The sequence below is a fragment of the Brachionichthys hirsutus genome, chromosome 16, assembly GCF_040956055.1.
Source record: "Brachionichthys hirsutus isolate HB-005 chromosome 16, CSIRO-AGI_Bhir_v1, whole genome shotgun sequence".
NCBI lineage: Eukaryota > Metazoa > Chordata > Actinopteri > Lophiiformes > Brachionichthyidae > Brachionichthys > Brachionichthys hirsutus.
In genome coordinates, this window is record NC_090912.1 from 8168111 (window position 1) to 8193442 (window position 25332).

Below are 25332 nucleotides of genomic sequence, written 5' to 3' on the forward strand. Positions count from 1 at the left end.
GAGGTGCTGGCAGATCGGGGCCTGTCTGCCAAGATGTGAGCCCCCCCTGCCCCCCCCCCAGGAATTTGAAACAGAGCAGAAGAGATCAGCCCCACGTGTTCATCAGTCTGATGATCTTTAGGAAGTATTATCACGCAATATGAAAACCTCTAATCATGCTGCATCCCTTGACAGGAAGAGACACACACGTGCACGTTGACGTCGCTCACGCAGCATGTAGGCCCAAATGCAGCCACATGCCATTGGCTTCAAGCAGCCGCTATTGTGTTGTGATAAATGGAGTGTCTCCTGTCACAGCAGCCGCAGGGCCCCGGAGGGGTCCGCCGGGAGCCTCGGGGATGCTTGGTGGCCTTTCTCCATGGCTTCCTGTCTACTCTCCTGACTCAGCAGCAGCTGTGCGCACCAGCAGGAAAAAGTACATACAAAGGGTGAAACATAATTCACTGGAGATTCATGGCGTCGTGCGACCCTACGGCTGTCAGTTATAGGCAACACTCTTTCTTTTCCCTGACAGCGAGCCAGGCAAACCGTTTGGGAGGAAGGATCGTCGCGCTCTGCGGGATAATGGCCGTTATGGATAATGTCTCGTATGAGTAGGATATATTGGGTGCTTGCAGACAATGTGCCCAAATGATGAAAATGCAGCTTGTTTTGTAATGACATGCGATAAAATCCCTGTTTTATTGTGAAGATGTTTGCGCCAGTTTACTCTAGATCATATGGGTATGATTACTGCCGGTTTAAATCACCACTTAACCGCATCCCAAACAGAGGCACTTAATCAAAAGATGAACTTGGCAAATTTGTCTTGTGGTTTGAAAAGAATCCCTGACGGTTTCCCTCGCTGACTCTATGCCCATAAGCCACTCTGGCACTGAGGGAGACTGAGCGTCATGGCAACAATGGCAGCCGTGTGGTTGGTGGGTAGGTGGGTGGGGGGTGGGCAAGGCAGTCCTCCTCACGGTAGCGACCATGGTGGGCTGTCAGAGCGCGCTTGTGCGGTTGAAAGGGCCTGCTCGCTCCATAATGGGACAGCTGTTTGGAGCGCGGTGCACCAGGGTGCTGGAGCTCGGAGTAAATAGAGGAGAAGTGTAATGTAAACAGAGATGGGACGGCGGAAGCTGCTCTTCTGCTAACGTGAAATGGGGGGTAAACACCCCCAGAGAACCAGATAGAGAGGCTGTCAACATTGGAATGCACCCCCCCCCCCCCCCCCCCCCCGCACACACACACACTAGACTGGATGGTGTGAAAAACCAAGGGGTTGTTGTACTGCAATATTCAGACCTCTGGTTCGACAGATTATTCTGATTATTCTGGAAAAGATTCTTTACAAAAATTCAGCCTTCTACCCTCATAGGAGGACCGAACAATCTCGAGCTGCCCTGTATTTAAATAAAGAAAGAAAGCACCTTCCAGGATGTAATTGTTTTCTACTTTTTTTTTAGATGGCAGATGACTGGGGACATCAAGAGAAAAATCCTGCGGTTGATGGCACAGCATCATCATGCAGCAAGGAAACGTTAGATGCTGGAAGACCTCCATGCATGCGCTCCACCTGGAGCCACAAATAACAACCAGCCCCCCGCTGGCTGTGAGGATGAGCCCAGCTGACCTCTTCTCATCCTTTTCCTTTTTTCCCTCCCTCGGCTCGGTCATATGCACTAAACTGAAGCGTAAAAATGTTCAACCTTTTGGACTGAACTGGATATATGTAAAGGAAAAACATGCTTTGCCTGATTGTGCAGCGTTCTGTGATTGCTGCCAAGATGAGCGAGCACTTAAATTTGAAATCTGTTGGATAATGTGAGTTCTATCGTTTTTAAAAATTGTATAGAATAGGAAAACTTGGAAGCATTTCCTCTGTATCGCCCAGCTGATGGAGTGACAAAGAAAAGTGATCGGACTTTACGACACAAGCTTATCCCTCCAACAGAAAGAGGGAAGCATGACTGATAGGGAATCTTTACAAGCCACTAATAATGAGTAACAGAGAAATGGATTAGGGGTGGCATGACTGGATCCGGGCCCACAGTCAGCAACACAGCACAGTTAGCAAGTTGGGTGTGTGTCCGTGCAACACAGGCGCATGCATGAGTCCAGTCTAATCCTGTGACGAAGCTTAGGCTTTCGCTGATCATTTTCATCCCTGTAAACATGCACAGAATTTTACCTTGTGGAGGTTTTGAGTCTGAAACTACTCACGTCACCAAAATTAAATCGTTTAATACCGGAGCCGGTATCATATTTGCAAATCCCTTCTTTTTCATTCATACTTGAAGATGCTATTTCTGTCACCTGCAACTCTTTCTCTTCAGCGGTTCTATGAATCTGAAGGATTCAAGCATTTCTGTTTCTCGTGCTGATGACTTTTGCTCCGCTTGTGATATTCTATGCTGTGAATGCTCCATAAACAGATATGCTAGAAAGAAATGAATCATCACAACTTTGCTGCCCTTTAAGAAGGAGCATTCCCTGTCGGAGCGATCCGTTGGTTCCTGCTCTCTTTTCCCAGCACCTTGTCAAGAACCCGTGACCTCACCTCAACCTTTGTGCTTCACACACACACACACACACAGCCCGTGCTGGCTGTCCCCTGTTCAACCGCTTCGCAGTGAGAGGCCAGACGGTGTCAAGCAGAGGGCAAGACATTTATGAGGTGCAGGTATTTGTGCAGGAAAGCATTCCTCCTGTTGACACTGAGCAACGCAGTCTGGATACTGAGCAGGCTGAACCAGACAGGCATTGAAAAGAAATTCAAGCAGAACAGTCTGTCAGGTGAGAGGTAACAGATCACAGGCAAAAAAATGTGCAAAGCAGATTAAAAACTTTGGTGCACGAAGCCTGGTGTTTTGTATTATCTTCCCTGCACATCCAGCATGTTTGATTGGCTTAAATTGCAGTGCATAATTAGATTCCTGATTAATCTTAGCTTGACTGCTGCTCAGAGGAGTAATGATGCAAACAAAAAACTCAAATTCAACTATTGAACCTGAACACCTTCACCTTTAACCCCATCCTCAGCCCCAGTGGTGAGTCAGGTTCCCTCCTACCTCCACTGCTGCCACGGTTCAGACACGGCGCAGCGGCCATAGTCAACACTTCTGGTTATAGTGGTGAACAGTAGTTGCTCGTGTTCACTCGGCTGCAGTTGAAGATGACCGATCTGCACATTAACCCCTGTTTGGGCTTTAGTGGGGGGGGGGGGGGGGGGGTAATGTGGCATTGGCTCCATGCGGAACAACAAGACCCTGAGGGCTGCTAGAGAAAGGTCGCCAGCCTGCACTGTGTCTCCTTCAGGCCGAGCCAGTGGCGAGCACAAATGTAAATTATGGTAGATTATATAAAACTGACTGTGGCTAGCGTATGTGATATGCATTGCATTGAATGAATGGACGTTCTCTTCATTCTATATACTTTAGTCTGCCGTCGTTTAATAAAGCAAATCTTTCCTCCGACTTTTACATGGATGAAAGAGCAAACACACATTTTACAGATTGAACAGTGCGTTGCGATTGTATTATCTAAAAGGCAACCCGCTGTTTCTGAGGATATCGATGTGAGGAAATAAGCTCACCGTGTTGTGTAATGTGGTTTGTATCCCACTAGAGGACACCCTCCTTTATATCTAAGGGGACGTGGGAAGAGCATATAGAAATCCTGATATTATCCACATTCGAATTAAATACATATATTCTTCTTCCAGGGATTTATTAATTCATTAAAAAAATATATGATCCTATACTATAGATTAATTTGTAAAAAATGTTTGTCTCGAACACATAGAATGTCGGCCTGCTCAAGCTCATAAGAACTTAGTTCAGTCAGGGACGCTTTACATCACAGAATGTACATATCAACAAATAATGTAATTTAACCCCCCCCCCCAAAAAAAGTAAAGAATACTAAAACTTCTGTACTTTCTGATGCTTCACAAATCCATCCAAAAACAAAAAGAGCCTTTAATGCTTGGTTCATCTTCTTAATGATCATTCTGTTCATACTGGTTGATTTATGATGAGAATCACACACACCTATGTGTGATAATGGGTTAACAACATGTCTGCCTAAATCTGCATTAGTAGAAAACAGCACCAAGGTATGCAAACAAGACTATTCTTGTCTGAACACGTTGCCTCTTTGGTATTCATTTTGGGCCTCTTTGTATGACAAATTCAATGTATTCTGTGATGTATTTATGACTTTTCAAAACATTCAATTTGTCTATTTGAGAAGCAAAAAGGTATCCCGGATCTTAAATGCTTCACTCTGGCTTCTACATTTTTTTTTATTTTTGCCATGCTGGTTTTTTTGAAACAGTTTTATAATCTGGAATTGTAAACATGTTGGATCCAAAACTGATCAATCACAAATTACATGAATGGGTTAATGGAAAGATGAGGGGGACACAGGCAGGATAAATAATTAATTCACAGATGTTTGTGGATGAGAAGAATCCAGTGTTGCTTTATTTCTTTTCACTAGATGGCCTCTAAAAGGCCGGTTTTATTTAAGAAATGCAAATGCGACATCACACCAAGGAAAACAATGTCACATTCTCATAAAGCGCTCTTGGCATGAACAGCGACATTGACAATAAATAAAATGTTGGTGAACAAAATAAAACTTTGTGAACAAAGAGTATTCAAGGTTGACTATCAATTAATAAAAAAATAAAAATAAAAAATAGACAAAATTGGCACAAATTAAATAAATGTAAGTCATTTTCAGATTGAGCGAACCTATTCTATGTCCATTGCTTTGTGAATCTGATTGTCCTTCACAGTTAGCATCGAGTGTGTGCACGCTGTACAAAACAGACACAGATGGCTGCTAAGACTTAAACCGAACCATTCCAACAGTTATCAGCGCTCCACGTCTCGCCTTGTCAGCACTTTGACCTTCACAATCACATTCCAAGGTGGCCTTTTGTTTTGTGCACGTTTGCACTAAGCAAACTGCAGGTATGTGTGCAAGAAATCATTGTCACAATGCAAAGCCAATATACAGGTATATGCACATAGTGGAGGACAAGTTATTCTATAAGCTACCAGTAATCACTGATTTGAAGTCAGTACAGGTGCTTGAGTAAATGTTAATTTTAAATAAAGATATTAAAGTCACTTTGGTATTTTGTAGGTCATAGTGTACCGAGCAGTGAGAGCAATGCCCGCTCAGCACATTTCCATTAAGGGACCCAGTCTTGTTCTAAATTGATTTGCGTGGACATGATTATAGTGATGCCGGGACACTCACCTCACACAAATATTATTGTGTTGAAATGGTCTGCACATATAATTCAATTTAAATCCTTTCTGACCCGTGATTGCAGTCCCGGGGGGGGGATCTGCTTCATAACGATGACTAAACGAGAGGTACATAAATAAAAGTCTTTTGAACATCCGATCAGAAAAAAATGCAAAGTAACAGAACAAAAATCACACACAAAAAAAAGCCACATGACCTAATTTTTTTTTAAACAGGATGACCCCTCTCTCTCTCAGAGAGCGGGTCTCGTCCTGACATGGGCTAAATCCTCCCGCCTTTGCTCTAGTGCTCTGTCTGTCTCTGTCTCAGCAGGGCAAATGCAGTGCAACGCTAAAATCGCTAATCTTGACTTCCCAAAGCGAAGGAGGGAAAAAACACAAAAAAAACATGATGTATTTTACACCGATATAAAAATAAATCAATCGCAAACATGGAAAGATACATCTCATATATATACAATAAACTCCTATATAAAATAGCTTTTATGTACATATAGACAACAGACAACAATAATAATAAGAATCATCAAATTGTACATACAATGTACACCTGAACAGTTAAGACAGGCGAGAGGTACTGGAGTGTATGGCTTGATTGGGTAAAAATGCAAAAAATATTTACACACATCAACTATACATCCTCTACATTTTTTGAACTTCCCTGGAATGCGGAGGTTTTGGGAGCGCCTCGCTTTCTTTCCATTCCCTTAGGAGGGGATACCTTGCATGAATTGGTCCACAGAGCCTCATTGTACTTTTTGCCCAATCAAATGCACTCCCTAGTTTTTCCTTTGACACATGGCTGGGCCCGGAAGAGTCTTAAAACGACTTATGGAGCTGCAAGTAACTTGTATCCATTAAAAAAAAAAAGGAGATCAGTTAGAGTGGCTGTATTCACCCAGGAAAACACAGACTTACAATGATTTCTTTTTGCCAGGATCAACCCGTTATGGGCCTGCCCTTCACTTCCACGAAGTTTATACACCAATGAACTCCAGTGTGTAACCTCAGACAGCCCCGTCTTGGCGCCGCCATTGTCATCCATGGGTCCATGAGGCCTGCCCAAGGAACGCATGTTTACCCTTTTATCCTTTCCTCAAAAGGAGTCCTTCAGTAGTGTCCTCACGGAGGTTCAGCACAGGATGGAGACCCCTTCAGCGGTAACCAGCTGCCCAGCGATAGGGTCATACGTCCCAGCCAGGTAGTAGAGGTCCGGTGAGGTACTGCTCAGCTTCTGATTTCGAGTCAGACACTGATACTCCTCCCTGCTCACCACCTGGCACTTATGAGAGATCGTCTGGACGTCGTTCTCATCCTCATGGCATGACTGATACAGGGCGTGCTTAAATAGGAAAAAGACGGTTAGTTCTCTATTTAAAAAATAAAAAATAATATTCATGACAATGTCAAAATTTCCTAAATGAGGAACAATCTGAACCTTCATCACAGCTCACCCTGCAATCTCTATGCCTCTTTCCAAGCTTCGTTTCTTCAGGGTGGTAGAACCACTTGACTTTGACCACCATGCTGGAGGTCCAGGATTCCCAGAAGTTCTCAATTCGACCTACATACGGGAGGTTCGGGCGTCCGGCCGACAGGAACACCGCGCAATCGCCGACCCGCACCGTGTCTCGGCCCCGCACGATGGCCTTGTAGAAGAGCTTTCTCGCCTTGCCCTTCAGACCTCGCCGCTGCGGAAAACCAAACGTTAGCTACGCTAGCCACTATAATGACGGCACAAAAACGAGTGCTTGTCTCACCTGTGTTGGGTCCCCTGACCATCGCCACATTTGTCGCCCCGCAAGGAATGCAGGCATCTTGGGCCTTGGAATAAATGAGGTGTCATCCGGAAGCATCCTTGGCCTCTTCATGAAATCTTTACACGGTTTAGAGGTGGAGCTGGTGCATCCTTTCCGCTTGAGGGACTTGCTGTTGGAGACCTGGTTCGGCGGGGCTCCTTTGGCATTGGAAACAGCCACAGCTTTGGCCACAAAGGAGGGTTGGTGTGATCTCGAAGAAGTGGAGGGTTCCAAGGGTTGCGGAACACCCCGGTGGGAAGACAGGCAGCTTTGAAGCATCAGTGTGGAGCTGTCCTCGTCATCTGAGCTGTAGGAAGAGTCATTGTCAGAAGAGCACAGGCTGGAGCTGGAGACAGAGCCCGAAGAGGATGAACTTGAAGACCCAGAGGAGGAGGAGGAGGCAGAGAGACGGGACAGGAAGCGGCCAGCCATCCTTAGTCCTCCAGAGGCTGCAGCCAGTGCAGCGCTCCTCCTTTCTTCCTCTTCATCGTCTAGATCAGAGTAGGTGCTGTGGTGCTCTCTGTGGTAGCTGAAGCCCAGGTCACCGTATTCACCCAAACGTAGAGCTTGGGAGGGCTTTCTTTGGGGTGTTGCCCCTTTGACGAGAAGCTCTACCCTGGAAGCTCCACCCTTTTTGTTGTCTTTAACCAGGAGGACTGGGTGAGAGTAAGCCTCTGCCCTCGGAATACCCGTCACACTGGAAGATCCGCTTCGCAACAGCAGAGCCTTGCTGTTCTTAGTCTTGGGGGACGTTACGCCCTCATGATCTAACTTGACCAGGAACTCCTGTCCAGACTTTCTGACCCTTGGCACACCAAGTTCATCGTGCTTGCGCCTCTGATCATACAGCCCGCCTCTAGAGCCCACAGATAAACCCGGACCTGCAGATTTAGTACAAAAGGAGTAGCCATTTGCAATGCTGCTGAAGGAGTCCACCTCAAACGAGCTGCTACTGAAAATGCTTTTGGTTGGGGTGGCTGCTGGTGGCTGGGTCTGAGACGAGGGGAGCAGGTCGTCCTCCTTCACTCTCAAGGCTTTCCTTGCTGCCCCATTGAGCTGAAAGAGGTTGTCAGTGGTCCTCTTTCTGGTGTTGGCCAACGGTGGCCAACTCAGAAAAGGTGAAGGGCTCTTAGTAGCATTTTCAGCTTGCTGCTGTTGTTTTTGTTTTTTCCCAGAACCCTTTGGTCTCCCTGGAATATAGAAATGTCATGCTTTAGAAATGCATTGTGAGTGATTCATTCCTTTTTTTTCCCTAGAGGACTTTGACATGCGTGTTTTTGGTGCACCTCAACCAAAGCTTCTACTGGGCATGGCAAACGAGTTGACATTGAATAGCATGCAAATAAAAACTGAGCAATTGCAAAGCTTGATAACCGCATTGCAGAGTAATACAGAGACCTGCAGAAATGCATTTTGATTTCTATCCAAGAATGCATGGTTTTAAACTGGTCACAAAAAACGTGTCGTTAACACTTTTGGAATATTTGTACGTGTTTAACTGTGGAATGATAAAGCAATCTCGTCTACAGATTTTACACATTGCATTCGATAGACAGAGAGACACATGGACGGACGAATGGACGGACAGACAAATAGATAGATTGATAGATTGAAGGCGAAACGTTTTCTCGGAAGATTTACCTGGTCTTCGTTTGTGAACAGTTTGGTTGGTGCTTACAGCATTGAATCTGTCAGACAGTCTGTCGCTGACAGGGGCCTGTTCCAGACTAGAATGTCTCCTGTCAATTGTCCCGCTGGACACCAGCAAGGTAGGAGGAGTCTCCCCACCTGCAGGACCAGAAGAGCATTATTTATATTTACATTTTAGTGGACACACACACTGCAAAACAGGGGAAATTCCCTGTCAGGGAACAAATACCCACAACAAATCTGGTATCCCGGAGGCAAGAGACGAATGCTCGGGAGGGAGATCTTTGCTCGGTCTCCATCATCAAACTCTACCATCACTCCGCCTTGCTTCCCTTCATCAGACGAACCACCTGGTAGACATACAAAAAGGGAGGAGAAGTAGGCAAATGGACAAATGTTATGAACTGGTTATATGCACATTGTAATAAAATGCATTGTTGATGAAACACAAGACAGACTGGAAGACAAGATGATTCACCTCTGCGGACATTGCCCGGGTATAAGCAGCGTGAGCGCTCGCTCCAGTAGGCACACACTCTAGTTCCTTCACTCAGCACAGTCTCAGACGCTGGACGGACATCCAGGACCTGTAGTGCAGACCAAAGCACTGCTCAGATTCATTACAGGTCACACACACACACGCACACACACACAGTATGACAGGCATGGAGCATTGTGCATGGGCAGCCACTATGCCTTGTTTCCCAGCGACACTTATCTCATGCCAATGTGCCAGTCAGGGCTGAAAAGAACGGAAGCCATGATGCAGTAAATCCTGACTTGCTGAGTAATACTAAAGAGGGCCTGAATAGCGGGCTTGTGATTGCAGGTTGCCAGATCCTCCCTCCAACAATGCAGGCAGCCCCAGCATCCGCCACTCACTGGGGGGGCTCTTTCAGGTTGGCCTTCATTTGCTGTTACCATGGCAAGGGAGCCTTTGACTGATGAGGTCTGAGTGTGTGTGTGTGTGTGTGTGTGTGTGTGAGAGAGAGAGAGAGGAATGGAAATGGAGCACGGTTTAAATCGGGCCATTGGTGTCAGTGTCAAATAAATGACTTTTGAGCCAATTTGAGGACAAGACAGTGGAAGAAGCCACCAGCTGCTATCTGATGAGTGTTAAGATAAGCGTTAAGTTGCCAGAAGCGCTTGATACAACACCGCCTGGAGAATTATTTAAAAAAGAAGACACAGGGAAATGACTTTTGTGGGGAAAATGACATTGATTTGTGTAAGCAAGCTAAGACATAGTCTCAAATATTTCTGCACTTACCGGTAAATGTCTAAAGCGGATAAATAAACTACATTTACACACACAGTGCCTTCATAGTCCTTGACCGACCACTCAATGGACTTCACAACCCAAGCCAGCATTCACCCATCTGCACAAGCATTCCCACAGTGGTAGAAGAGGCTACCCCAGGCACCACCTGCTCATTAACAGTGATAACATTCACACCAGTGGAACAGCCATTGGGAGCGATTTGGGATTCAATATCCTGGCCAAGGACAACCTTTACATGTAAACTGCCAGGGCTTGGGTTCAATCCACAAACGTACCCTGCCCAAAGAGAATTTGAATTGTGCAAACATACATGTCTATGTGTCTGCATTGGCAGCCATAAAGAGCCAATAGAGATCCAGCTGTTATCGGTTCATACAGATCAGCAATTCTCATTTAAATAAGCTGCTGCTGTAAACTCTAAAACTCATTCTGGATTGAAAACACACCAGGAAACACATGCCACATGAATTCAAAGGAATAGCAGCCAAGAATGAGCTGTTGTTACTACAAAGAGTCATTTTGTCTCATTACTGTGCATGGATGACTTCGTTAAACTTCAAATGTATCTTTAACATGAAAAGTGCAAGATGGAAAAAAAAACATCCCCAGATGTAGTTAAAAATGCTACAGGGGTAAACACTTTAATGGTGATATACAGTAAAATGCTTTTCCATTGCTAGTTAGCGTGACTTTTATAGATCATTCCAGGTCATCGTTGGAGTCGCTCTTCAGACACATGTGTTTTTGTTAATCCAACTCTTTTCCTACGGCAGCAGGAGACGTGCAAAGTTCATGGCATCTTCCATTTCACCTCCAAAATACCAACGAATGCAGGTGCTTGAGGTTTTATCCCAATCACACACATATGGCTTTAAAAGACACTCCCAGACACTGACATGACCCCAAAGATCCTGCCTTCCATTTGTTTACATTCATTAAAAGGTCACATATTCTACCCTTTTTCCACCCGTTAACACAGTTCCCAGACACTTATATGATATATCTTGGACAGTCTTTGGTCAAAATAGGAAACAGATGCTGCAGGACAGCGTCCCTCTTTTCTGTCTCAAACAGCTCCGTCAGAAACGCCTCTGAAAATGAAATCAAAACTAAATTCATAGAGGGCACGAGCGCGGCTGCACGCTACCACGGCAACCGCTGAGGTGACCTTTTTTAGCACACAAAAACTTTTTTGCCAATTTTCGCCGGAACATTACCACCGAAAAATAAACTGTATTGTTCTTCTTCTTCTTCTTCTTCTTGTTCTTCGGCTCATGCGCGAGCCACAGGTAGAGTGTGGACCCGAACCCTAACACCCCCCCATTGTGACATCACAACTGGGAAGAGTGCTGCCAGACATGTTTTAATAATTGATTACAGAGCTATGTAAACTGTGAAGGATTGACTGGATGATTTAGTTTAGCAGTTTTTGGGTTGGTAATGACACAAAACCATCAAATGTTAGGGTAGAAACATGGCAAAATAGCTGTTTTTCCATAATATGTCCCATTTAAGAGGTTAATAAAGGTAGGAATCGATAAAACTCAGGTACAAAAAGGCTGGAAGGCATTGGGGAAATGCAAGGAGGATGAGAAGGATGCTTAAGAGAAATAGAAGTATTGAGTAACTGAAGACAAAAAAAGATGCTGTTGTTTTTTTTCTTTCAACAAAGACCGTTTTGAAGTGGGGTGAACTTACGGCTTCCTGTAGCAGTTGCTCCAATGAATAGATTCTTGAGCGGTTTCCTCTTTCACCGTCAATGGCGACGCGAAAGCTAAAGGAAAAAGAACAACAGAAAGAAAAAGATGAGGCTATTTTGAGATGCTACTATTACGTTTGCCTGGCTACCGTGTCACGTATTACTCCCACGCCGCTGTTGTTACCGCATCGCTTTGGGTGCCTGAGCCAGAAGAGCCATATTTCTATTGAGCTAAGCGTTTTTGATGCAAAGACATGAGATGAGACGCCAGCTCATCACACTGTTCACACACACACACACACACCTTTGGACAATTTGGTGTGACCACCAAAGCTCCATGTTTTTGGACGTGGGAGGGAGCCGGCAAACTCGGAGAGAACCCGCAAAATAATACAAAGGAATGGAACCCAGAACTTTCTTGCTGCGAGGCAACAGCGCAACCCGCTGCACCACCCCTGCATACTTTGCTGTTAATTATATGGTCCTTTGATTGTTAGCCATTTGAATATACTTCAAGCTAAATAAAAGAATATGATTTGCATTGCCCCGTATCTGGATGTGCGTTCAGACCCCCCCTGACAGCTTACATGTCTGGGAGCTCCAGTGTGTGGACCCGAGCAGCGTACAGAAGCTCATCTTCCTTGGAGACCAGCACCTTCAGTCCATCAGCCAGGAGCTCTTTGGTCAGGACTGAGTTCGGAACTATAAAAGCAAAAGCAAACGTCAAAAATGAATATTTCAGTGAAGTGACCTGCTGCTTGGGAAACACAAGAGATCCTCTTACGATCGGGGCTTTTGCTGTTGCACGAATGGCTCTTGTCCTCCTCTTCTTCTGAGAAGCTGCTGCCATCCATCTGAAAACCCTCGTCGGCTGCAAAGCTTTCCAGCAGCCGACTCACTGCCCGTCCCTTTGGCTGAAGGATATGACAGAAGGGACGGCCAGAAGAATGAATGCCATGCAGGGACTGATAAGAGAATAGAGTTGAGCCAGGAAGTGTGATAGAAGGAGGAAATATTCAGCGTGCAACTCAGTAGCCGCGGGGGACTTCGCAGTGCGTGTGTACCGTCTCCGATCAGCAGCCATTTGTACGCTTAATGTTTTTTATTTTTTTTAAACTGTCACAGCAGAAGGTGTGAGCCTCCCCTCCTTCCCACATCTCGCCTCCCATTCTCTCTTCCCCTTAGATTACTCAGCAGGAGGTTGGGCTCCGTGTGAAGTGCTATAAGTACTTATAATAGTTCTACTGTAAAAGTCCTGAGGGTGAGAATCCCAGCAAAGTGAAGCCTCGTTTCCAGCAAGCAGTTTAGTTACACGTTAAAATGATTACGTTGCTGCTGGTAACAACAGAAATGCGTATTTTTCCGTTGCGGTTCAAATATTCGTGTTGACCGCACCTCTTGGTCCTTGCTTCTTCGTCCGCCGTTGCTTTCTGTGCTTTGTGAAGACGGTGCTCCAACGGACCAGCAGCTTCTCCTCTGTTAAAGTGACATGAGACAAGATGAGCGGCGGCTGTCTGACATGCAGGTACGACTCGAGTTACGGCCGAGATCGGTTCAAAAACAAAAGGGCCGACATGAGGGATATACTTTACTGAATACATAAACTCCATACAGATGGATGCAGATTCGAACCCGGTACCTTCTTGTACCTTCTCGACAGCTGTGTTAGTTGTGCCGCCAGACAACTTGCAAGACCAATTAAAGGATTATGACACCAATATCTACGTACGCACATTTGGTTAAATCGTGGCCTCATTAATCGCTTCTGTCCGTCATGTTAACATTTTTTTGTTTCATAAAATTCCAACAGTTTTGAAGGCTTCGCTGACTCGTTTTCTAGCTCGTCTCCACATAATACGCAGAGCGGACTTGGTGCATGAGTCACCTGTAGATAAACCCGTGTTTTAAGTCTGACTCCTGGTATTGTCTGTTAAAAGAAGCTTTTTTTTCTTGGAAGTCATCGGCTCCTCTTCTTCCTCCTCAGTTGACCTTTTCCCCTTTGCAAAGAAGATCTCCAAAAACCTTTGGTTTTTTGTGAATGTTAACTCATTTTTGCTAGTTTACGGATTTATGTTTTTGAGTAAAGTATCAAGTGGCCGAGAAGATTCACAGACTATTGTTACGGCAGAGAAAATCCGGTGGTTTTTCAAAATAAAACACCTGTCAGACTCTAATAATCAATACAATGGAAATTATACAAATCATTTTCTCTTTCTGTAACAAATGTCTCACGGATCGGTACCGGTCGTAAGTACGGGTAAGTTGTGCAGGTCGAAACTCGGATAGTACCTCTACAGGTTTATGGTCTAAGAAAGTACAGAGGTAATCAGCAGTAGTTTACATGTTGTGCCTAAAAACCATTCAGGTCCTTTGAGGATATAAATAAAATCTTTAAAATATTTGTAGGGCTAATATCGCCCATGCGGAGAAGGCTATATCAAAGGGTTCCATCAGGGCATAACTCAAATACTTTCTGCAGACAAGAGACGGACACTGAAGTGATGCATTTCCCTCTTTGTTCCCATTTTACCAGTCGGACATTTATTTATTTAGCATTTATTTTAGTTTCCAGGGCAAATCACAAAAAAATATTTAATTATTTTCTTGAAACTTTCCTTACACAACAACCACATACTGAACTTGTGCCTTTTGCTATTTTGTTTTTTTGTGTGTGTGTGTGTGAAATTTTTGCTCATGCTGTGAGTGGGATTTGCCTCCTGTAAGGATCACCAGGGCAACTCAAAAAAATGTTTTTTTACACAACTCCCATGACATTTTACGCATTTTTATTTATCTATTTGTTTTTATTTTTCGTTTTGGAAAATAAACAGAAAATAATTAACATTTTTTTAAATGCAATGCCTTGGAATCACCAATCGAATGTTCGAAGAAAATGAGAAATATTTTCAAGACTTTTTATTTTTATTGCTCTTGGTCACAATCAATTTTGAATGAAACATAAACAGTCTTCCAATATTCAGTTACTCCATTTCAGCATATCCACCAACCTTACTGACTGCGCCTCTCAGGATGGTCGTCTTGCGGGTTGCCCTCTTCAGCCTCTCACTGGTGGTTGGGAACGTGGCTTGCCCCATGCTTCTCCGATAGTGGTTGCCCCTCGCCCCAAGGCCGGCCCACCGTGACTCTTTGGCCCTCGGTACACATGCTCTTCTCATCCCTTCAGGCCGCCGATCTCCATACTGTTTTTTCACTGCAGTGGTCAGGCCCAGCCTACAGGGGGGCTTCTTCCTTATTTTGACTTCCCCTTCTGCTCCAGACAAATTCTGGGAACCTGCAGTTTATTTCCAGAAGCAGATCTCGGCTAAGCGAACAAGCACTGCGATTTGAAGCATGTTGGCTTTGCCGACTTGTGAATCAGTTTTCACTTCATTCAGCCGGTCTTACCGTGAAGCTCCTGCCTCTGTTTCTTGTTCCGAGCTTTCTGATTGGCCTCCAGTTTTACAACGGACGAGGGACTCGGCGCTATCACGGAGCAGCTAGAAGCGATGTCTCTGCAGGTTTGAGCTCTGTAGTCTTGACCTTCATCAGTGTCATAACTGCCGTCCTCTTCTTCATCTTCTTAACAGAGAAAGAAAGAACGCAGCACAGAGATATTATTCAGTAGGTTTTATGAACGTATGTGGTTTATGGGATGGGGTGGGGGGCGCAGTAGCTCAGTCCATAAGGACTTGGCTGGACTGGAGGAGGGCCTGTTCGAGACCAACCTAAGACAAGCTTGTGACCAGTGGCCGGTTCGTGGACCATATGGACCAAAAATGTGGAGCAAGTACTGACTACTCTGAATATTGAAGTTCTTCTTCTTCTTCTATGTAATTCAGTTATTCACATTATTAACAACCAATGAAGAATCATTTCATAGACATTGAGTTATCATTTAAGTACTGTACACTTTGCAGTACTGTATTATTTCCTGGTGTGAGGCCACATGCTTTTGAGCTTGTGTACAAAGGAGAGCAGAAGTGAATTTGTGTGTGTGTGTGTGTGTGTGTGTGTGTGTGATTTCATGTTCTCAAGCAGCTCTTTCACCCAGATTGTTTGTCTCCAGGGTTGTCAAAGCCTCTCACAGGCAAATGTCCACAGCTGTGCCTGCACATCTCGCCCGGACCCGCCAACCGAGGCAGATCGCTGCGGTGTCAAATGTCCACGCAGAGCCCAGTCGGCTAAAGCGATGTACAAATTCACAAAAGGCACACGGGATTCAAAGGGCCTCAGCGGGATACCTTATTTCTTTACGTTTAACACAAAATGTGCTTCGAGCTTCATTTGTTCTTCTGTTGCGTGTTTTTATTGGGTTGGTTCAGCAGAGAAATATTTTCAGCAACAAACACACCCTTGTCGTATGGGAATTCTGCCGGCTACACAGGAATCAGTTCATCCTTAAATCCTACTTTATCAACCAAACTCTTGTTTATTGCAGCCAATATACTAAAGGTGCATTTGTTCTTGTATTAATTAAGCTGATGACAGGATGACAAAAGGCGGAAGGTCTGCCCATCTGAACTGCGGCGGTACCACAAGGTAAATGAAAAGTACCGCATTCCAGGATGAGTTGAGTAGAGCCGGTACTATAGAGTGGAAATGCAGCTAAATTCACATCCTTACCTTGATCAGAGGTGTCAGTCTCTGCAGGTGAGCTTTCTCCCTCCTCCGTCGCTTCTGCTCTCTGGCCCCGACAAACTCTTGCTCTGGCCTGGCTCAGGCGAGAAGACTCCTGTGCCAGGTTGGCGGATCCCCTCTTACATCCACGGCGCACCAGTCCAGCCCAGCTTTCTTGGGGGCCACTGTCTACACTGGCTGCTGAGACAATTTGCAACACACCGATGACAATTCAAACATAAACAAGGAAGTGCCAGTGACATCACAGCAATGCAACCATGAGACGTCTACCTGTGTCACTTTGCCCTCCAGACTCTCGCCTGAACTCAGCTTTGCTTGTGCATTGGCTTCTGTGTCGATGTTTGGGGTTGGAGTTGCAGGGTGAAACCTCTTTGTCCCTGGAGCTTGTCCCTGAGAGACTCTTTTTACCCTGGGCTTTCTGTTTGAGCTGAGTCACATCACTGGCCAGCTTGGAGCTGAGTATGCTGTGAAGACTGCTTTTTCTACAGCCCTGTGCTTTCATCTGCTTGCAACACAGAGAGATGAGAGAGAGAGCGAGAGAGAGAGCCGGTTACACAGCAGCTGCAAAGGCACCAGAACGTCAGAGGGGCTCGCTTTTGCTCTCACGCAGCGAAAAAAAGGAATAGTACAACCCCCGGCGGGGGAAAAAAAAATATTAATATGGAGAGCAGAGGATTTAACTCCTGAGGGTAGCACCTAATTAGAAATGGTGTACAACAAAGGAATATATCAAACGCAAAGAAACAAAGAGAGGACTCATGTTGAATGGAGGACAAAAACCGGAGGAGGACAAGGGGGACTCTGACCTGTGTGCTGCTGAGTCGCTCAAAGCTTCGACTGGACAGCCTCTTCTTCCTCCTCTGACCCTCTCCACCACCTCCAAGGTCCTCAGAAGAGAGGGCAAGCCCCATCCCAATCGACCTGCCAGTCAAAACAAGGGGAAGGCATTCATTAGAGGGGGGGAGGGGGTGGCAGCAGTTTCAAAGAAGAAAAGGGGGGTAGGACATCACAGGAAATTACACTGTTGAGTCACCCCTCTGTGGGCTCTAAAAACTCTCCTTTCTCTGTCTGACGAACAGAATGACAAAATAGGACACAGAGAGCCCGGTGTCTGAGCCGCATGCATGGAAAGCTGGGATCTAACAAGAACCCCGGGATTGTTTTGGAGAGCCGCGTGGCATAAGAGCGCTTAAGGCTTCACCTAGGGAGCGTCTTTGCGGCGTCTGAAGCGCTGCATAACTTTGGCAGATAAAACAAACGGTTGGCGGTCATCGCCTGTGCATTTGCATGTGCATGTGCATGTGCATGTGCATGTGCATGCAGCTTCCTTGTTCTCTGCGAAGATCATACTTCTGCGGTTGCAATTGGGGCCCCGTCACCGTTGCTGACTATTTCCAATGCTCTGAGCGGCATCAGCATAAGGAGGACACGGAGTTTGCATGCAGTCCTCTAATAACTGGGGTGGGTCAATGCAAAGTCTTGGAGCCGCAAATGGCTGGCATAAAGACGATTGTTGGCTGGCGGGACTGTCTGCCCACATGAGAATGACAGAGGTGGCAGGAAAGTGTGGATTTGTCCCTTTGAGGCGGAGGCCACCGTGACTTGCCTTCCACTGCTGACAAACCCAAATACGACAGTCGCTCCCCTCCATTTGGGTGGGGTGGGGGTGGGGGGGGGGCTGTGCATATAGCGGTTAATTAAACAGAATTGATTAGCGGGGGTTTTCTGGCAAGCAGTAGTCCTTGCCATCCCTCTCCTTTAAAGCTGCACCTACTCGCTGGGACAAACAGAGGTGCACACTAAAGCACACAATGCTTGTCAGATAAACACGTCCAAGGACTCGTCATACATTCATTCCATGAATGCACACAATGCACAGGTAGGTAGGATCGAACCTGTCGCTCAGTCACTGCTGCTGCACACGCTGAACTATGCTTCAAGCAAAAAAAAAAAAATCAGCCAAGGAAGGAGATGCAGGAAGATTGGCTACCCATCCCCCACCCAGTGTTCTCCCGAGCATCGCGGGGTCTAGGTGCGAGTTCTTGCTGTTACATAACGCTGCCACGTGATATAAAATGGGTCCGCCGTGTCAGGTCATTCTCTGCTGCTTGCACAAAGTCATCAGCAGAAATAGGAGTGCACACTGGCTGCCTTAAAGAAGGAAAAGCTGCGGCTCAAATGTTAACACAATAGAGGGATGGTCTGCAGGTTACTGTGGCCTGCAGGATAACCCATCAACCCCCCGCCCCCATACCCATCGCCCCTTCATCTGGGTGTCATTGTCACCAAGCATCAACATCCCTATTTCAAATCAGTGATAGTCTGGCAAGCGGGCATGTGTACGTGGGTCGAAGGAGAGTGGAGGTGACAGCCTAGATGGGGCAGCTGGGAACTGTGGACCACTGTGGACGACTGTGGACCACTGTGGACTACTGTGGACTACTGTGGACCACTGCCCAGAAACCACAGTGAGAGAACAGGAAGGAAGGAAGGGCTGCTCTGAGCTGGCATTTTGTGCCCAAAGCCTTTCCAGACCTTATAATAAATGAAGTCGGAGAGCCAAACCTTTATTCCCTGAAGCTACTTTTGTCAGTCAACCCTCCGACAAACAGCAACGACCGCCCCCCCCCCCCCCCCCCCATTTACAGACAGCAGCAGAAGCCTTTTGATATAATATAGGCTCCTGGTTTTCTTGTATATCCTACAATCACTTTATCTCCACTTCTCCGGTTGCTTTTATTTCAGCCGTTTCCCAGACTGTATTCCTGCTACTGTTTCTTTTTTCTTTACCATTATACACACAGACAGGCCTGAACGTCATTTCATCTCTGAGTGCCTGGACTGTCTGACCATCATGTTATCCTACTGGGCCCATTGTGAACCTTTGGGGACATGGCGTGTCACATTCCGGCTGCCGGAGCAGATTACAGGAGAATTTACAGTATTCTAATTACATCCTCTGCCTGTCAACCCCCTCAGTCAGCAGCAGCGAGCCCCTACCCGTTAGCCCGGCCCAGCTAAGCTTAACATGCACTGCAGTAAAGCCATTGAGGTTTAATATTAGCCGGGGCGAACCCTAATGAGACCAGTGAGACGTTTCTGCGTCTCGATAGTCCTCATGTGATGCACGCTTTGTACGAGCAGACACTCGACTGACACTGATTATGCTGCTCTAAAATTAATGCCAGTGTTGATTAGAAAGAAAGGGATCAAGTGGACTTTTATTTCTTTGAAAGCCTCAGCTGTGTTCTGCCACTTCCTGTTTATGCCAGTGAGAGGCGGTCCCTGTATGCCATCGGGATGAACGATACTCACTTGACCTTCTTGTGGCCCTCAGATGAGGACGGCGGACCTGTGGCGAGGGTGGGCTTCCGCTTCCGTGGCCGCCCCGGTCCTCGTCGTGCCGGGCTGCGAGGCGTTTCCTCCTTCCTGCCGGCACAGGTAGATATAAACCCACAAAGACACCGGGGGGGGGGGGGGGGGACTGAGACACGAAACATTTCTCATAAAATTAAAAAGGTTGGCGCAAAAACGAATAAGGGAACTCTCCAAAAGCTCGGGGGTCGAGTTTGTTTTGACTCCTTAAATGCTTTAGAAATCTTTGAATACAAGGCGTGGAAATGACATTCAAGGGAAGGGGGGGGGGGGGCGTGAGGTCACGCTTACTGATGATCGTGTTTCCGCTGAAGTTTGGCGAGCTCCTTTTGCTTCTCTTTGTAGCGACTCTGCAGCTCAGCCAACTTCACACGCATTGCCAGCTCGGGACCGTCCATTGTTTCCATGGTACCTTTGGCCGGGCATACCTGAGACACACACACACACACACACACACACACACACACACACACACACAACTGTGGTTACCTCTGGACACATTAATAGATCACATCGCAGGTCATCTGTTTGCTTCTGACGTCTTATAGTCTTACAGGTTCACTGCGAGGTGTCCAGCTGCATTTCCGCCGCAAGTTGAGGGTCCTGCGGGCCGGAAAGTGTCGCCCTGAATCTGCACCGCTGCTTTCCTGGGCACCGATCTCCAGCGCGCGGGCTGCGGCCAAGGTGGCGAGGCTCTGGAGGTCAAACATCAGCAGCTCGCCTTCTATTACGGAGTAAAAGATCAAAAAAGTTCATTTGGTTTTATGTTCACTTTGGTTTTAGAGAAACTATAATCGTGGCAAAATGAAAATGCATCTTGAAGTGAAAAAGAACGATGGCCGTGAGTTTGCGCGTCCAAGCGTTTGCACGTACACGTTCGGCATCAAAGGCTTCGCACGCGGCACGTTATTTCCGTTCTGCTCTTGTATACGGAAAACACAGGAGGATCAAAGACACTGGGGGGGAAATTGGGACCATAAACTTCTGTTTGCAAACTAACACTGTTGTACATTTGTATTTATTGAACTGATAATGTACGATTCTCCTGCCGTTGTTATTGTACTCGTTTGTAGTAAAGACTGTTGCTGTCACTTTTCAGCCTTATCAAATGTGCTGCATCAAAATCACTGACTTTTAAATCGGCCTGTGATGTCCTTTTTGTTTTTGTTTTTGTTTTTTAGAACCTTCTTTTTGGAGCAGTTAAATGCATTAGGACGCTGTGGTAAACACAAAACATCCTTTCTGCATGAATATGAATACAAAAAAACAAAAGAAAAAACATGGTGCTTTGAAAAACAAGGAAGCTTTTAAAGGCACTTTAAAACAATGGGGCCTAATTAGCCAGGCAATGCTCCAGGGTGCTGAAAACGTCGCCTGCTTTTGTGACGACACGGTGACTTTCAGTAATGTGTTGTGTGTGTGTGAGTGTGTGTGAGCAAAGGAAACCAACTGGTGTCTCCTCTTTGCTGTGCATTTCCAAATGCGCGTCATTTTACGTGTGTCTGGTTGTGTGTGTGTGTGTGCGCATCTGTGCATGTGTGTGGATCTAACAGAGGCAGGATAGAGAGGCAGACGGTTCCCCAAGGAAAGCTGGTAGGGAAAGAGAGGAACGAGACGGAGGGGGGGGGGGTACGCCCCTCAGTAGTAGTTCAGCCCTGTCCTCCTCGCTTCTTCTCCCTCTCCTGAGGCCTCTACATCGTTAGAACAGCCTTAAAGAAAAATACAAGTGCCTTTAAAAAGCGAAAGAAGAGGAACGGCAAGCATGCGTTCAGACAGCCTCTCTGGGGACGCGTTAGAACCCACAAGAGGCTCTTGCGACAAGCAGCAAGTGATGCCTATCGGGGGACGACGACGACGCACAGAGTGACGCGAGCTAGGCCTGAGGGTGGAGTTTGAGCTTGTTTCAGAAGACGGAGAGGAAAAGGAAGGTAAACTAGGAGAGAGAGAGAGAGAGGGAAGTGCATTCTGCTGATATCAGTGTGCTACCCGATGTGCATGAGTAATGGAAGACCCACAGTCTCTCACCCTGGGTTTTCCCACAAGTGCGCTTTTGCTGTTGCAGCTCCAGATCTGCCAGTTCACTCAGAAGCTCCATACCCTGGTGGGGGTTTGGCTGTGACAGGGCAGCTGATGGGGCGCTAAGAGGGAACAAGGGGAATGGGGGTATGTCTGTGCAGAAGGCGGCAGCGATCAGCAGCTCCAGACTCCAGTAGCAGGGCACGAGTGGTTTGTGGGGCGCGGCGACAGTCGGCTGGCTTGGGCTGCGAGCGGAAGCGGAAGCGGACGAAAGACACACAAAGTCCACTGAGACGTCATCGGGGGTCGTCTCGTTGTTTTGCTGCTGCTTGTTGTCCGTCGCTCCATCAAGGACCAGGGGCAGGGGCTCAGGGGCCGCAGGGGAAGCAGGGTCAAGCTCAATGATAGCAGCCAACTCCGGATCCTGATCTCCACACATGCTGACCTTTTCATGGAGCGCCACCTGGCCCTCTCCCCCCACCGCCTCATCAGCCTCTTCCTCTTCTTCCTCCTCTAAAGTGATGACAGCTCCTGGCCTTTCAGATTCCTCTGTTGATAGGGGGACAGGACAGGAAGCAGCCTCACAGACTGGGCTCTCAGCATGGGGGCAAACCAAGACCTCTTCCTCGGCGGGCCCCTGCTCCTTTACAGCCTTCTCTCTGGGCACGTAATTTGTCGCTGTCACCAAGGCGACATCCACATCCTCTCGCTGTTCCAAAACTCTCTCAACCACGCTTTCCTCCTCTTCCTGCTCCACTTCCTTAGTTGAGGGAGGCTCGAGGAGGGCTCGGAATTTTGCCTGGCAGTCTAGCTCCGCTCCCAGGCTGGAGAGGGACTGTGGTGCGTGCTCGGCCGGCTCCACCTGGACTGCATCCAGATCAGCTGGCTCAGCCAGGTGATCATCCTGGGGTGAGGGCCCGCTCCTGTAACCCATGGCAACAGCAGGGTAGGTGTACACAGGGGGCAAGTCTATCAAGAGAAAGATGCATACATGTTGGTTATCAATTGTTAATGTCGGGCACATGTGTCAAACTCAAGGCCCAGGGGACAAATGTGGCCCTCCAAGTCATTTTCTGTGGCCCGCGAGAGCTGTGTGCAGACATTTGTTTTGTAAAATGTTGCATCTGTCACACATGTTCTTAACAGCCCACATTTGTTGGTTGTTCTGCAGTTCTGCCCCTCTCAACTGTGACAAAAGAGTTTTGAACAAAGTGCCATAACTTGTGTTGGATGATATTTTTATGTATTTATTATTTAATATTATTTACTTGAATAAGTTTGATTATTGATCGATGGAGTAGTGTGGTTTTCTTAACCTGATCATTTGAAAGTATTTATGTTATAATAACAGCAATAATCTATCCATATATTTTTACAACTATACAATTGAATACGCAATGTTTGTAACTTAAGTAGTAAACTGATCAAACGGAAAAATTCAGCAACATGTCAATAACAATAGCAACACGCTGCAGTCCGGAGATTAATAATCTGCTGGCGGTGACTATTGAAAGTTATTTGAACTTTTTTGTTTTTTCCAGCTTGTGCTGACATGTTGACCCCGGCTACATATGGCACTCAGGATCAGCACCGGACAGCTCCATAGGCTACATATGGAGCTGTCCGGTGCGGATCCTGAAAGTGACGTCTTTTCCGCAGTATTGACTCGGGGAATGTTCTTTATCTTGATCACTTCGGTTGGTTTTTTTGGTTCGTGCATGTCCATAACAAGACAAGGTGGTGGCTTTTGTGGTGGATTTTGTATCGATTGTCTTTGTTCCTGCGTGATGATTGCATTTGAATGGAACTTTTCTACATTATTAGATGTACTAAGTATGAACTTTGGTTCATACTTAGGATTTTTCTCATTTACAGTATGGCTTTTTCTCTAACAATTTTTAAGTTACAACCTTTTCAAAAAGGTGATATCAAAATATTTTATTGTACACATTTTTACTGTGTTATGGTTTACATTTGGCCTTTGGAGGGCAAACATAATGCTAATGTGGCCCTTGGAGAAAATGAGTTTGACACCCCTGCTTTAAGGAATTAGATGAAAATTCCATATGCTGCTGCACACTTTTATTAAATGTTGAAATCTTTCAAATGTTCTCTTTATTGATCTCACACCTCTGGAAGAGATAAAAGAACCAATGCAAGTTATGGAAAACGCATTAACAACTAGGATTCGGAGAGAACAGACCTCCACCAAGCAGCTCATTCCCCTCATTAGATTCACGCCATTCACATGGTGATCTGGATCATCATCAAGAGGTTTTAAATTGTTCTTAGTATCTTTATACAAAATGTCATCAATATCCGTGCAGAACCTTTTGAGTTATCTTGCTAACGGACAGCCAGACAAACGCCGGCGATTACATCACCAAAATACAACTGTCGTTATTTTGTAAGCACAATTTATAAAATATAGTCTCTCTCTTTGAGGTCACAAGAGGTGAAAATCAGGAACAGATGAAAGCGCTCTGGCTTCATGCAGCCTTGCGTGACTGTGTTATTAGCCTTTTGGTTTATCAGAGCACCTGACGCCAGTTCTCTGGCGAGTGGTGACTGCAAGCCCGCTAGGCCTGTGTGTGTGGGGGGGGGGGGGAGGTGCGGTCTGCTGTCGAGGTGTGTTTCTCAGTCATTGCAGAGGGTACGAGAAAGCCCCAGCTCAGTCGGCAGCCATTCTCTGCAGCTCTGAGCTGCTCGGCCAATCAGATCCGGCCGCACGCATCCCCGCAACATCAGCAGAAAAACAAGATCGCTAACCCCCGCGGCTATCTCAGCTAGCATTGTTCATATAGCAGAAGTCGCTGCTATATAATGGAATTCATTTTTCTTTTGTGGCTTATCTGGCGGAACATCGGTTCCCAAGGAGCATCTTGAAACGATTTTTATTTTTTTTAAAGCATGTGTTTTTTTTTAGTTCATGCTTTCCACACAGTGTATCAAAGACAGATGGAAAGCTCTCTATCTGTATTTCGTTTTTGTTCGCATACGGATTTTATTGATGATGCTCACCAGGCTCCAGAGACTCTGGGTAATCGTGTGGGGGCTGTCCCTCCCCTCTCTTGTCCTGGGATTCAGCCCCTTTGGGCATCTGCGGCGGGGCCGAGCTGATGGCAGGTGAATGAGGGGCTGCTGCTGCTGCTGCAGGGCTGGGAGCAGGACAGGGTGTAGAAGGAGTGCTTTTGGGAGGAGGTCGTAGTGAAGGGGACTGGCAACAAGGTGACAGGTGAGCAGCGCATGCCCCGGGGGGGGAGGTGTTCCTCTGGGGGGGGTTGTAAGAGTAGGGCTTGGCAGGTTTAGACGTTCTTGGTTCAGAAATGAGCTCCTCTAGTTCACCCGAGGCCTCATCAGGTCTCTTCTGCATCTATGGCATTAAAAATAAAGTGTCAATTGGCACAAAACACCCAAACGAACAATTTGACAAGTAATGTCTTACCTATAAACTACAAATCGTCCCACCCCTCTGATCGCTATATTAGATGTAAATCGGCTTTTTATGGCTCTTGATTTCATTTTTTGATTGAGTTTTGATGAATCCATGTTCAACAAACGCTCTTTACACTAAAATCGTAACGATTGTCTGGTTGTGCGACTTGT

General features: G+C 46.4%; 1 protein-coding gene across 1 annotated transcript in view; it reads right to left on the reverse strand.

Annotated features, from left to right (window-relative positions):
* Window positions 1-6288: 6288 nt before the first annotated feature.
* The window catches only part of LOC137905743 (BAH and coiled-coil domain-containing protein 1), a 53250-nt gene continuing 34206 nt past the window's right edge, over window positions 6289-25332 (reverse strand). Inside the window, exons 9-28 of the mRNA XM_068749995.1 lie at window positions 24748-25099; window positions 21736-22695; window positions 20265-20434; window positions 20002-20138; window positions 19651-19764; window positions 17142-17256; window positions 16606-16840; window positions 16321-16515; window positions 15103-15276; window positions 14706-14989; window positions 13093-13173; window positions 12482-12611; window positions 12285-12399; window positions 11697-11772; window positions 9195-9303; window positions 8950-9066; window positions 8708-8854; window positions 7028-8256; window positions 6722-6958; window positions 6289-6609 (exon numbers count right to left, since the gene is read on the reverse strand). Coding sequence (XP_068606096.1) covers window positions 6400-6609; window positions 6722-6958; window positions 7028-8256; window positions 8708-8854; window positions 8950-9066; window positions 9195-9303; window positions 11697-11772; window positions 12285-12399; window positions 12482-12611; window positions 13093-13173; window positions 14706-14989; window positions 15103-15276; window positions 16321-16515; window positions 16606-16840; window positions 17142-17256; window positions 19651-19764; window positions 20002-20138; window positions 20265-20434; window positions 21736-22695; window positions 24748-25099 — 5187 coding nt within the window. The 3' untranslated portion in view covers window positions 6289-6399. The remainder of the gene's footprint in view (window positions 6610-6721; window positions 6959-7027; window positions 8257-8707; window positions 8855-8949; window positions 9067-9194; window positions 9304-11696; window positions 11773-12284; window positions 12400-12481; window positions 12612-13092; window positions 13174-14705; window positions 14990-15102; window positions 15277-16320; window positions 16516-16605; window positions 16841-17141; window positions 17257-19650; window positions 19765-20001; window positions 20139-20264; window positions 20435-21735; window positions 22696-24747; window positions 25100-25332) is intronic.